This window comes from Sminthopsis crassicaudata, chromosome 5 (assembly GCF_048593235.1).
Source record: "Sminthopsis crassicaudata isolate SCR6 chromosome 5, ASM4859323v1, whole genome shotgun sequence".
Classification (NCBI taxonomy): Eukaryota; Metazoa; Chordata; class Mammalia; order Dasyuromorphia; family Dasyuridae; genus Sminthopsis; species Sminthopsis crassicaudata.
The window spans coordinates 85,327,512-85,342,607 of record NC_133621.1 but is presented as its reverse complement, the minus strand read 5'-3'; the positions used below and the strand labels follow the sequence as shown (position 1 = coordinate 85,342,607).

Genomic DNA, 15,096 nt, shown 5'->3' with positions numbered 1-15,096 from the left:
AACACCAGACCCATCATACCACTGCCTCTTAGCATTCAAGAACAGATAACTTTTTAGTTCACTCTTGAAGCATGAAAGATTAGATAAACATTAAGTCTTTATTAGTCACCTCCTACTTTTCTTTTTCAGCTTTAAATCTATACCATTGAGGTAGGAAAAAACAGTGAATCAGATAGAATAGTCATGTAGAAGCTTACACACACAAATACACAAACATACTCACATATATAGAATACATACACACTGTCCCAAAAGTTTTAGTGCACTCTCATTCTTTAGTAACTTTAGAATCAAAAATATTATAAACTTTTGAAAAATAACATTTGGAAAGTCATTTTTTTACATTTTAAATATATTCACATATTTTTATCAAAATCGGACACAATTACCATCTTGTGCTATACAACACAAGTCAATTTTCAAAATTAGTAAAAACTTTCAAGTCAGCTGCTGCTCAGGGTTTTGAAAGGATTGCATTTATAATGCAATTTTGGTTTTGGTGCATATGTGACAATTTTGATGTGACCCTATGAGAAAAAAAGTCAAATGGCTGTAGCTTAGGTAACTTACATCACTAAGCAACCTTATCTGTTGAGTTATCAGATGGAGAAAATGTCATGAAAAAAAGCATAATTCAAACAATGTATAATATCAGGATACTGTGTCTTGTTAAAATAAAAAAAATTATTATTCAAAGTTCATGTAACTAAATATAAAAAATTTAAATAAATTTTCAAATGGTGTTTTTTTTATCAGTTTGCAATATTTATATTTAAAAGTTATTAAAGTTTAAAACTTCACAAGACTTTTGGGATAAGCTGTGTGTTTTTATATGTATATATGTATGCATAGCTGGTCTTTGTAGGGAAAACAGTTGTTCTACTGTAATGAGTTTCAATCCTAGAACGATTTCAATTATTTAAAAGGTATATGCAGTGTGTACTGCAAGTAGAGAAAGACTCATTTGTGATATTTTAAAAGATCTTTAAAGCAAAATTTATTTTAATTAACTTTGATTTGGTGTGTATGTGGTTTCATTAGTACAGGAAACTCCTAAGGGGGAAACTTTCCAGCTCCCAGTATTGGTTCTGCCATTTATTGTGGCAGTTGTGGGATACACTAAGAGGTCAAGTTATTTGCAAAGGGTCATACAGCCAATAAATAATAATAAAAGTAACTTCATAATAACAATTTGCATTTCTATAGTACTTGCAATGTGCCAAATATCTTATTTGATTATTTGATATGTGTCACATTTCCATTTCTGGAACTTGAATCCAGGTCTTACCAAATTCAAAAGCTGACTCAGTCCATTGTATCATGGACTGTCACATTTATTCATGAGTAAATTGAATAATTAAATGTCCAATGGCATTTTTCAGGGGCGGGAGAATTTTACAAAATTAAACAAAGAAGGAAAGGGTGTGGACGGTTCCTAAAGGCCGGCAATCATTGCAATCAGTGGTAATGATGAGAATAGAGCATTTACCAACAGGATCCCTTGATTCCCTTTAGTCTCAGCCCAAATTTTGGCCTTCTATAATTGTCCCTGACTAGTTTGAAATGTATGGAGTGGCAAAGGAGAGCTAACGCATCTGGTTCAAAATTTGCAATCTGCCTCCTATGAAATGAATGAAAATCAGAAGAACCTTTGTCCTAACAAGTGGGATTAGAGAGATTTTGTTATTTTTCAGAGAAAAATTTAGGTTATATTTACCTGTCCTTCATGGCAAAGTCATTTATTCAGGCTCCTATTTAAAGGAACAAACTGCTTAGAGCTTTGATTTCCTCACTTTAAAGCTTCCCAATAAGATTTTAAATGACTTCCCTCCTTTTAAATTTAGCTCACTCTGGTCCTTGCCACATCACATCTAGCTTTCATTTTTAATCTCCAGGATTGGAGGTGGGGGCTTCAGTCTTAGTTCTCCCCAACTCCAGGTTGTTTAACTCTTGGTTAAGGCTTCTGGGTGTGAATTTAAGGACAGCCCAGAGGAAAAGGTCCCTCTGCTGGTCCCAGTAAAGCAGAGCAATGGATGTTCCAAGCCACAATGCAACTCAGTGAGATTTAGCTTATAGAAGAGAAGGAACTGTGGGGGAGTTACTATGCAGAGGTGGCAGAGGGCCCAAACTCAAATGATAAAGCAGACTATACTTGTGTTTTAGCTCCCAGGTGCTGGCTTTGGATGTCCCTCATCCCCTATTGTGGCTCCTCTACATCCTTTATAACCTGGAAGCACCGACAGACCTTTTCTTTCTTATAAGTGTAATTTAAATCCTCAGGGTGATGATTCAGGCCAGTTCCAATGGACTTGTGAGGGAGAGAGCCATCTGCATCCAGAAGGAGACTGTGGGGCCTGAATGTGGATCACAACATAATATTTTCACCTTTTTGTTGCTGTTTGCTTGCTTTTTGTTTTCTTTCTCATTTTTCTCTTTTTGATCTGATTTTTCTTGTGCAGCATTATAATTGTGGAAGTGTGTGTAGAAGAGTTATACACATTTGCCATATATTGGATTGCTTGCTGTCTAGGGGATAAGGCGGGGAAAGGGGAGGGAGAAAAAATTTGGGACAAGGGATTTTGCAGGGGTGAATGCTAAAAATGATTATGCATGTGTTTCAAAAAGGAAAAGAAAAAAATAAGTCCTCAGAACTCAGTCTAGAGTCATCTGATTTCCAGAGAGAAAACTGAGGTGTCTAGAAAAGTACTGTCCCCCTCCCTCCTCCATCATAGAGAAGGCAGCAGTGGGATAGAGAGAAAATACTGAATCTAGATTCAGATTCAGCACCCTGGGTTTTGAATCTTGACCTCACCACTAGCTGGCAATCCATGTAGATCTGAGCCCCTTTTGGAGGTACTTGTCATCTTCTAAGTATTTGACAAAAGCTGGAATTGGTGATTTATCTCCACACTAATAAGATCTCACATTTAGATAATGTTTTTCTCACAGCTGCTCTGTGAGATCAGGAATAAATATTATTGTTCCCACTTTAAAGATGAAGCCACAGAGAAAGAAAAAGATTTGCTAAAGAACTTGGAACTGAAACCACAAGTCTTTTGCCTTTGTGCCCAAAGCTTGGCCATTACGTTACACTGAAGAAAGTCACAGAATTCAAAGGAATGGCATGTAAAGGCAAATAGATCATAGCACCTGAGATCCAGACTTCCACTCCCTGATATTTCCTGATTTCAATAGTTGCTGGCTTCCTTAGTATCTTTCAAGAGGTTTGGTTCTTGACATTTTTAAGAGAGTTGAGAAGATTTATAAATATATATCTAATACATATGACATGTGTATATTTATATGTACATAATATTATGTAAAATATATTGAACATATATTTTTCATCATATAATAGGTATATATTATAATATGTAAATATGTCTGTGATATGATAAAACATTCATATATAATATATTTGGTATTATATACTAAATATGTATAATGTAATATAATATAATATATTTTTTCTTTAAAATTTTGCGATCAAAATCACTGGTCCCTACCTAATGGTGATCTTTTTTGTAGCTAGATCATGCTGAGACAATATGGGCTGGCTAACTGCATTTTTTCACAAATCACCATTAATTCAATTTGTTAACAACAACAAAAAAGGAATTTCAGCACTAAAATGGGAACTACATTTTGCTGAACAGACATCTCTTTATAACAACACAGAGGAGATGTCAGGTGGGAACATTCTTATCTAATACAATCAGCAGGCATAGACTAGGTCCTGTCACTGGCAACCCAGATGCTACTTGACGACATCTCTCTGAACCCTCCACTTCAATGAATGTGCCTCCACAGAACCTCTATATTCTTGCCTTTATTGAAGAGAGAAATCTTTGAAAGTCAAGAAGAACAAGCATTCTGCATATGATAAAATAACATCAAGCAAAATGTTGCCATAAGTGAATATAATTTGATGCTTAAAAAAAACAATCCATATACCATTCATAGAGCAGCAAAACACCAAAAAAAAAAAAAAAAAAAAACCCAGGCGAGAGGGAATATTAATGATAATAAGAGGGAAAATTTTCACTCTGGGAATTCACTATCAAGAATTGTTTATGCAAAATAATTGCTCCTTTGATTATCCATAAATCAAATTTTAACCATTAGAATATGATATAAAATCCTTGATGCTAAAGAATTTTAAACTATTTTGAGAATAACATCAATTAAAAACTTTAATTCTTTAGGTCAATGGTAGGACTTGGCAGCCAAAACTGAATATAATCCACATCTCCATTAAAACAATCATGGTATCTAGAATGAGAAAGGTGATAACTCCTTATACCCTGGTTGGAACAAATCTGGACTGTCCTGCACAGCTCTGGGCATCATGTTTTATGAAGGATGTTGATAAGCTGGACAGTGCATGCTCAGAAAAAGATAAAGAGGACTGCAAGAAGACTGGGGCGATGGGGGATGAGCTTTGGTTAAAGGAACAAGGAGCCTTCACTCTGAAGGAGACAAGACTTAAGAGGGACCTGATGGTTACCTTCAAATATCTGAAGGTTCTCAGGTTCTCAGGCCTTTTTTTGTTAGATCTAGAAACAATAGGTGGGAAGCTGTGGGACTCAGATTTTGACTTCATTTGAGAAAGAATTTCCAAACAGAACTCCCCCAAAGTGGAATGGATTGCCACAAGAGACTGTGGGTATCTTTATGCCTAGAGATATTCAAGCAGAGGTTGAATGATCAATTTATATCGTAGCTTCCCTTACACACACCTTTCCATCTTCTTATACATTAGAATACATCCTCCCTCCACCACATGCTCTTCAACCCAATGCCACTGGTCTTTTTGTAGCTCCTCAAAAAAGGCACTCCTTTTCCAGGCATTTTCTCTGGTTTTCTCCCATTTTCAGAATTATTTCCTTCTCATTTCTGCCTCCTGGCTTCCCTGGTTTCCTTACAGTCCCAGGAAAATACCACTTTCCACAAGTCCTTTCCTAGTGCCTCTCAATATTGGTGTCTTTTACATATAATATTATATTATACATATTTAATATGTAATGTAACTATTTCTACATAGTTATTTACATTTTGTCTTCCCCATTAGGATTTAAGTTGTTTAGGGGCAGGGACTCTTTTTGCTTTTTTCTTTGAATGTCCAGCATGTAACATAGTGCCTGGCACATAGTAGGTGCTTAAAAAAATGTTTACTTCCTGACTGATTGATTAGTAAATTTAAGGTAATCTAGAATACATTTCTATTCAGTATGGGTTAGATTAGAAGGCCTCAAAGGTTTTTTTCCACTATGAATTTGTAAGCTATAAAGCACTGTGCAAATATGAGTTTTGATCATTATTCTGGGATCTCTTGGGATATCTATATGTCTATGCATTATTTGAATATTAAGCAAATCTTGGTCCACAAAGATGATCAACCAATCAAGAAATATTTATTAATTATTTGAGTGATTATTATGGGCCATTACTATGCTAAGTGCTAGGGATACAATGAAAAAAATTTTAAGAGTCCTTTTCATCAAGGAGGTTACATTCTAATAGGAGAGACAATATGCATATAAATAGGTACATGTAGGGTATAGTATACAGCAGGAGAATCACGAAAAGTCTCTTATTGAAGGTCATGTTTGAGCTGAGTCTTGGATGAAATGGAAGATTCAAAAAAAGTCAGGAGATCCTTCCAGGCACAGAGATTGGAGACAGAGAGTCATGTGTGAGGAAGAGAAAATAGCCCAATCTGGCTGGACAGAAATACATGAAAGGTAATAAGTATAAGACTAGAAAGGAAAGAACGACCAGGTTGTGGGTAGTTCTAAGTGCCAAACTAAAAAGTTTTTATTTGATCCCAGAAGTAATAATTGTCCATTATATTTTACTTAGTAGGAGGTTGATAGTGTTGCCTAGGTTTTAGGGAAATTACTTTGGTAGCTGTTAGAGGATTTGAAGGATGAGATATTTTTAAAAATGAGGAATTAAAGACCATTAGTGGAACAAGAAGTCAGTATTTGGATCTATGGTTATGCCATGAAAGTTTTTTTGTGATGTTTCCCCCTCTCTATATAAAGTCAACTGCTCCATCTGGGAACTTGAATATGTGAACTTAACTTCAATATCGTGCTTTTCTAAGCAGCTCAGCAAACCTGCCCAGACAAAATGCATACATTCTCAAGTGCAGATTGTTAGGTGGCACTGGAGTCAGGAGGATCTGAGTTCAAATTAGACTTCTGATACTTACTGTTGGGTGAAGCTGGGCAAGTCATTTAACACTCTCTTTGCCTCAGTTTCCTCATCTGTAAAAAGGAGTTGGAGAAAGAAATAGCAATCCACTCCAGTATCTTTGCCAAGTAAATCCCAAATGGGATCATAAAGTTGGAACAGTTGAAATGACCAAAGAACAACAATAAAAGTATACAAAAGACTGGAAAATCGTCTGAACTTAAAAATCAGGAAGACATAGATTCCAGTGCTATATAAGCAATTTCCTTAAGTAACTTCTCTGAGCTTCAGTGTGTTCCTCTTTAAAATGGGGATTATATATACCTGTAGCATCTATCTCAAAAGGATTTATAAGATTCAAATTAAATTTTATATATATATATATATTATATACACATAATGCTGCATAAATATGTATTTTTGTCTTATCATAAAAAAAGAAAGTGGCTTTATTTCAGCCAAGTTTTCTACCTATGTCTCATTTTGGGGGTCATAGTTCATTATTTCCTCTAAGGATACTAGTGACTATTCAGAGGTTGCAGTGACAGCTCTGTCCTCCATCTTCACTCCCTATTCCAGTGAAAAATAGATTTCCTTTAGGTTTATGACTTGCTTTTTTTGTCCTTAAGAACAAAGTAAAAAATAAAAGAAAATTTTGGAAGGGTGCTCTACGTGGGAACAAGAACATCATCACCTGGGAAATGGAGCACAGCCTTTGGAACTGCTTGTCAGAATTGTGGTTATCAGGATACAAAGCTCACTGCCACATCCTTTTGTCCTCCCAATGACTATGAAGGCAAGCAAACATTCCGCTTGCTATGCAGCCCAAGGAAAACATGCTTGGTTCATTTCCAGGGTGGCCTGGAAGAATGTGAGTTAAAGCTCACAGTCCTAACCCCATGCTGAGGATGCCCCCTGAATTTCCAGCTGAAGATATAGGATGTGGATTAAGTAGCCCAGGTCCTTGAATGTTAGCAAGGGAACTCCAGTGTAGACGTAAGAACTTTCTCGCTGAGAGGGGCAGGATTCTAGAACAGTTGCTCAAAGTAGGTTGTGGAGATTTTGAAAGCCTAGGACAGGTTAAGCACTGATTACTTGGAAATAACTAAAAGAAAACATACATGGAGGCAGAGAAATTGTCTCTGATTCTATGACATAGACAGGTGCTTTTGGGATTATTCTGCTAACCAAGCATCTATTAGCTTATAGAAAAATAAAAATAATAATCGACAGCAGCAATAACAATAATAATTGACACTGATGGAGTACTTCAAAATTTGTGTTACTCGACCTACAGGATGTCCTATAAATTTCAAAGTAGATTAAAGCTTTAATAGCATTAAGACTTTTAGAACATTTTTGTTCTCATTTACAAAATAGTAATGGCTGTCAATAAAGCTCTTACTCATACCTGATAACCACCTTCTTGGTAACTCCTACAGAGTAGCTAGGTGGTGTCATAGTGCATAAAGTGCTGAGCCTGGAATCAGGAAAACTCATCTTCATGAGTTGAGATTCAGCTTTACTTACTAGCTATGTGACACTGGGCAGGTCACTTCACCCTGTTGCCTCAGTTTTCTCATCTATAAAATGAACTGGAGAAGGAAATGGCCAACCTCTCTGATATTTCTGCCAAGAAAACCCCAAATGGAACCACAAAGAGTCAAACATTTCTAAAACGATTGAGCCCAGATCTTATGATCCTTAATTTACAGATGAGGAAACTGAGACATGGAAAATTTAAATAATTTGCTGGTGAGTTAGAGGTGAGCTTTGAATTTAAGTCCTAAATCCAGCATTTTATCCTAAATCCAGGGGCAGAATGTGTAATCCTAATCCCAAATCCAGCATTTTATCCTAAATCCAGGGGCAGAATGTGTAATCCTAATCCCAAATCCAGCATTTTATCCATTAAACCACATGATCTCTGGTAATTAAGAGTTGGTTTTGGGAGGGTCTGGGATGGGGATAAGAACCTGAGCATCTGCAGCTTGATTATAACCAATAGTTTCCAAAGACTGAACTAGATAGAGCTGGAAGGGACCTCTTAAGTCATCCTTGTCCAATCCTCCTCCTTGTCTAGGAAAACCTCTGAGGAGGAGAGTGACAGAGTGAGAATCTGACCCTGGGTTTTGCTTTAATTGTTCAGTTCTATTTCACTCTCTGTGACATAATTAGGGGTTTTCTTAGCAGAGATGGTGGAGTGCTTTCTCATTTCCTTCTCCAGCTCATTTTACAGATGAGGAAATTGAGGCAAACAGGACGAAATGTCTTCTCCAGTGCCACCCAGCTAGTAAATGTCTGAGACCAGATTTGAACTTAGGAAGGAAAGAATCTGACTCCTGTCCCTCCATTCTATCCACTGTGCCACCTAGCTGCCTACTATATAAATTGTTTGCTATTATTATTATAAGAATCATTATTATCACCGGAATTTGGAAAGTGGAATTGTACAGGAGAAAGAACAACGAAGTGGAAGTCGTAGAACCAGGATTTACCTTCTGACTCTGCCGTTTTGTACCTCTCTCTTCGTAGGCAAATTGCACTTCTCTTCTCTGGGTCTCAGATTTCTCTATTTAAAAAATTAGGGTTAGACTAGATGGCCTCTTAGACACTTCTAGTCCCAAGGCATAGAATTTGAGACTTAGAAAGATCTCACGGACCAACTAGTTCAACCCATACATGAAAGGAATGCTTCCTACAAGATCCTCAACAATGGTTCTCCTAACTATTATTTGAAGACTTCAATAGGAAGAATTTATCCTATCTTTAGGCAGCCCATTCTACTTTTGGACAGCTCAAATTATTAGAAAGAATTTCCTGATATATATAGTAAGTGGAAGAATTAGCAGAGGGGAAGATGGCAGAGCACATTGGGAAATGGGGGAAGAGCATCACCTCCCTATTTTAGAAACTGTACCCTTTAAATACAGCCCAAGACTGCATTGCTTATTTGTAGCCATATTATGTTACTGGCTCATATCAAGCATTTGGTCCACTAAAACCCCCAGATATTCTTCATAACAATTACTATCTATCCATGCTTTCCTCGTCTAATACAGTGAAGTCAATTTTTTTTTGCCCAAGTATAAAACTTTATACTTATCCTATTGAGTGTCATCTTATTTGATTCAGCCCAAAGCTCTGTCCATCAAGTTCCTTTCAGATCCTGTCATGCAGGGTCTTAACTATCCCTCTCAGCTTTGAATCATCTGCAGATTTGATAAGCATACTCTCCATGCCTTCATCCAGGTCACCGATAAAATGTTAATAGCACAGGGTCAAGCATGGGTCCCTAGGGTACTCCACTGGAGACCTTTTGCCTTGCTGACATTGAGCCATTGCCAATGACAATCTAAATTCAGAGTCCAACCACTACTTAATCCTTCTGACTACATTATCATCTAATTCATATCTCTTCTTTTTTTCTCTACAAAAATCATATAAGATCCTATATCAAAAGTTTTGCTAAGAATTAGGAGGCAAATTGTATCTAAAGAATACCTATCCCTTGCTATTATATTAATCAATCCTGTCAGAAAAAAAAGAAGACAAGGTTAATTTGCATAATTTGTTCTTGATAAAGAATAGCTCATTTTAAGCTTTGGTTCACACTTCTTGATTCCCCTGTCCCTTTCTCTAATCATCAAAGCCTTCCCTTCTTCTTGGTCCTTGCTGTTCATCAATACATTCCTAATATTGTAATAATAGTTAATCAATCAACAAGCATTTATTATGCACCTTGTATGCAAGAGATACTGTGCAAGGTACTGGTGATACAAGGTCAAAAATGAGATCATCCCTGCCCTCAAGGGGCTTACTTTCTACTTGGAGTAGACATGTACAGAAATAAGTATATCCAAGGAGGAGAAGTTTGCGCTAGATATTCTGGGAATTAGGAAAGGCTGGTGTTATTGATAACACAAAAATAAAAAACTCCATTTTCTTTTAAATACCACATTCTGCTTTCTCCCTCCTTGATGCTCTCCCCATTTCCTAATCATTCTTCAAAACAGAACTTCCCTACACCTGCCCAAAAATGAATATCACAAGAGGTCATTATGATGCTTTGTGTCCAAGTTCAAGTAGCTAGCTTTATTAATGTTTCACGCTATTATGGGAGAGATAGACTGCATATGAATATGAAACATTCAGACTAAAAATAAAAGTATTCTATATTGTTGTAAAGTTTACAAAGCACTTTCCATATATTATCTCATTTGATCCTCATAACTGTTATGTAATATAGGTGTTATTATATTTGCATTTTACAGATGAGGAAACTGAGGCAGGTAAAGGTAAATGACTTATCTAAGATCACACAACTACTAGTGTCTTAAGACTGACTTTGAACTCATGTCTTCAATTCCAATTCAAATCTAGCACTATTTGCTATTCTATCTATACTAGCAACTGGTACAGTCAGAACTTATGAAAGCAAGTCGTGTCACTATAAATTCAATGAATTTTCTACCACACACTTTTTTTTTTCATGGAGAGACTGTCAGTCTTTGAGATACAGCAAGATTTGTTTTATTTTATCCTGAGTTTATTCATTAAAACTCAAATGACATAAACTCAATTGGGCCCTCAATGCTATTCAGTACTGTGAGCTTCTATGTTATTCCCCATAGCAATTGCTCCTAACTCCCAGTGTTATTATGAGGATCAAAGGAGATAATATTTGTAAAGTCTTTACCATAGTGCCTGGAACAGTAGATTCTTAATAAATGCTTGCATCCTTCCTTCCAACTTTTGCCTCCTTAAGCCTCCAGTCTCCCTACCTTAACATATAATCTCACTTTCTTCTTAAAAGAGATAATAAAAATCTTGCAACTGTAAACTCCCTTCTCTTAGGATTCAAAATTTAGCTTCCATCACCCATTTATTCTTCCTTGGATAGGCAGCATAGTGCCCAGTCTGAAATCAGAATTTTGAATCCTAGCATTGCCCCTGTGACATCTATAACCTTAGACAAATCACAGCCTCTCTGGGCCTCTGTTCTTCACCTGTAAAATGAGAATTTTTGGCTAGCTAATCTCTAAAGTCTCTTCCAGGTTTCTATGATCCTTCCCCTTTTTCAGAGGAAGATGTAGCCTTATTTTCTGACCAAGCTAATCCTTCTAGCTGTGTTCTTGATAACATCCTTCCCACCATCAACAAGTCAATCAATCATTGGCTGTCCAGATACTAATTGATGGCCCAGCCAGCCAATGACTTTTTTTTTTTAACACATTCTACTACATTTTCATATTCTCCATAACTTTCTGGGGGCTCTTCCACACTAATTTCTTGCATGTACCTCTGAATAATTTGTTTATTGGCATAACAGAGCCCCCAGATAAGCATTAAAATGATTGTTTGAGTTATGCTGAAATCAGAAAAACCAATAGACCAACATACATCCAATTATATTTTTACTTAGCTACAAAGCACTAAATCCAACACAGCCAAGCCCATACCAGTTCTGGAATAGAGATTAGTTCTGGGTTAGAGCTAACTTTGATTTGTAATATGCTTGGAAAAACCTTTTATGTCCCTTTGAAAAGGATTAGAACCTAAGAGAATGCCCAAAGTTGATCTCATTTCCTAGAGGCTCTCTGTATCATACGGATAAATGCACCAGGGCAGAACTGAGCCATAGTTAACTCACCTGTGAAATGGATATAATAATACTTATATTACCTACGAAACAGGGTTGTTGTGAGAATCACAGAATGTCAAGACCAGAAGATACCTTGAAGATCATCTAATCTAACGCTCTCATCTTACATGAGGAAAAAGAAAGTTTAATGAGGATAAATTAATTGCCCAAGGTCATATGATTAGCAAATAACAAAGTGAAAACCCAAGTCTTCTGATGGTACTCCATTGCTCTATGGGAAACACTGTAAATGGAGAGAACTATATAAAAAGTGAAGGTTTTGTTGGTATTATCTCAGTGAGTGCCTTAAAGAAACAAGATAACAAATCTTTACTGAGCGTGAGCTCTGGACAAAGTACCATAATGGGCGAGCAAAAAAAACAGTCTTGAAAGATTTGACAGCAATTCAAGGTCTGAGTTTGCCAACCAGGGACATCCAAAGGTTTAATGGTTCAGAGATTTCAATGGGCTGAGGGCATGTTAATGCAAGTGTCTCTGGTGTAAATGGGAGTAGGAGGGCCAGCTGTACCACTAGATTACTTATTAGTTACTATGGGGGAGTTACCAGCTACCAGAAACCCTGAGCAAATGGTTTCTTGATAGAGACAAAATTGTGAGAACAGTGGAGAGATCTCAGAAGAGCCGGGTGGTTCCCACCTCTGCAATTTACTACTTGTATGATCTTGGGCAAGTCACCTGATTTTCTTACCTTTGATTTTGTTAATAAAATGGAGATACATCTCTGCCATAGTTAAGTATTATTGCTTTGAGTCTCAAATTAAATCACTGATGTGAATGCTCTTTGAAAACTAAGTTTGAAGGAAACGGAAACTGTTACTGATTTTCAAAGAATTTAAGAACTTCCAGGGATCTCAAAGCCCATTCCATACATTCCCCTTTTTCTTTCCTGAGATTATGGTGTTTATATGGACATGTGTGCTGGGGGTATGAAGTGAGTGTTGCTGATAGTAAGCTTCAGGTTGAAAGATGAGGACAGGGCATTTACAGTAAAGTCTCTGAGGGACTATGTTTGAGGATGATCCAGGAGGGAGATGTGGCAGACACTAGCTTGGAGAGGAATACCAGGGAACATTTTCAGATTTATTAGTAGATCCTAGTCTTCAATTTGGTACGCCCTGATTTAATCCAACCCCTTGGTCTTATAAATACACAAATTAGGGACCAGGAACATTATTTTTTTTAATTTTAATAGTTTTTATTTACCAGATATATGCATGGGTAATTTTACAGCACTGACAATTGCCAAACCTTTTGTTCTAATTTTTCCCCTCCTTCCCTCCCCTCCAGATGGCAGGTTGACCAATACATGTTAAATATGTTAGAGCATAAATTAAATACAATATATGTATCCATGTCCAAACAGTTGTTTTGCTGTACAAAAAGAATCGGATTTTGAAATAGTGTACCATTAGCCTGTGAAGGAAATCCAAAATGTAGGCAGACAAAAATAAAGGGATTGGGAATTCTATGTAGTGGTTCATAATCATCTCCCAGAGTTCTTTCACTGGGTGTAGCTGGTTCAGTTCATTACTGCTCTATTGGAAATGATTTGGTTCATCTCATTGTTGAAGATGGCCACTTCCATCAGAATTGATCATCATACAGTATTGTTATTGAAGTATACAACGATTTCCAACCAGGGCCATTATTGAAAGGCACAAAGCTAATGGGTGGAAAGACTCAATCCTAATCTATTACCCAAATGGACTCTGATGATCTTGAACTCATCAATTCATTCATTGGTACCTATTAATTTTTTCAGCTATGGCAAGTATTGGAGCCAAGAATAGTAGAAAGAGAATTGGCATTCCAGTCAAGTAGATCTGGCTAATTGTCCTGTATTGACAGTCTGGATCTATGACCTGGGCAAGTAAGTTTAAACTCTCAGGCAATTTCTAAGATTTTACGTTACAGATAAGTTGTGTAATTTTGCTGGGGTGGAGGGATTTTCCACACTAGGAATGGTACTTCAAAATACACACACACACACACACACACACACACACACACACACACACACACACACTTCTCAAGAAGCATTTTTTTTTCTTTAATTTTTTATATTTAAACAGTATAAGTTTATATCTTGGCTAGGTAGCAGTAAAAACTCAGTGGAGGAACCCATTTCTTTCTCCTAATTTCTAATGTAGGGCCTTCCTTCCAACAACGCTGCCTCCTATGAGCGGAAGGGATAAAAAAGAAGGAAACTCCATTTTCATATTCAACATGATGCAGGCCAGAAGGGCTTGTTGTCACCTAGGAAGTCACTGCATTTTAAACATCTCCCAAACCTTCCACGGCAGAAGAGCAGGGAGAGTGGGAAGAAGAGGGAGCCTCCCAGAAGCTCCCTTTCCTCACTGCATGGACCCCGTAGCCAAGTCCTGCTTGGCCCCCTACTGGCCTTGCCCAAGAATCACGACGGCCTGCTCTCACCCTGATGCAGAGCAGAGCCAGAATGGCTGCCACGGCGACAGAGGCACAAAATTTAGGTACCGAGAAAGAGATGCTTCAATTTCAAGCTTAAAAATTACTTGGGTCCCTGAGGACTCAGAAGCAATTTAGAGGCTGATCCCCTGCACAAGAAAAAGGTTAGAAGATTAAGACCAACTGCTGTTTGGATAAATGACTGGTAATTGCCCATATCTGCAATTATGTCCTGGCATATAATTTCTCTGTTACCTTAGTCTTCTCCTGCGTCCCATCAGGCCTTATGCGGTACGACTTCACCCTCACACCCTTCTTCTGACGGGCTTTCATAACATCATACTCTACCTCATCCATCAAGGCCCTGCAAGCTAAACAAGACAGAAAACAGCCAGTTACGGAGGAGGGCAAGGAAAGAAGAAGAGTGGATGGGAAAGCTAAGCACAGGTAAGCAGAAATTTGGTTTTCGGGGCTTTGAAGGGAGACTGCAGCACAAGGTGAGAAAAGGGCCTTTGAGAAACAGTGGGAAAGCAGAGCCATTTTCTGCACTGTCCGGCTGTCAGTGAGTGAGATTGGGGCATTTCTAATAGGCCCCAAGTACAAAAAAGGATTTTATTTTTCTCTGCTGCTTACTTACCAGGAAAATGCACAATGAGTCTGAAGAGTTCCTCCCCAACCCCAAGTCTGTTTGGAGAGCCTTATCAAGTACAGGACCACTAGTCTGAAGAAACTTCCATTTTATTAATGAAAGGGTATGGAAGAGTCAGAACATCTCTACTGAAGAGTTACTTATTTTGAATTTCACCAGA

At 37.4% G+C, this 15,096-nt stretch overlaps 1 protein-coding gene across 1 annotated transcript in view; it reads right to left on the bottom strand.

The window, feature by feature from the left end:
• CNPY1 (canopy FGF signaling regulator 1) overlaps positions 1-14,652 on the bottom strand; it is a 56,860-nt gene extending 42,208 nt beyond the window's left edge. Inside the window, exon 1 of the mRNA XM_074272167.1 lies at positions 14,543-14,652. Within this exon, the coding sequence (XP_074128268.1) occupies positions 14,543-14,644 (102 nt within the window). The 5' untranslated portion in view covers positions 14,645-14,652. The remainder of the gene's footprint in view (positions 1-14,542) is intronic.
• Positions 14,653-15,096: the final 444 nt, after the last annotated feature.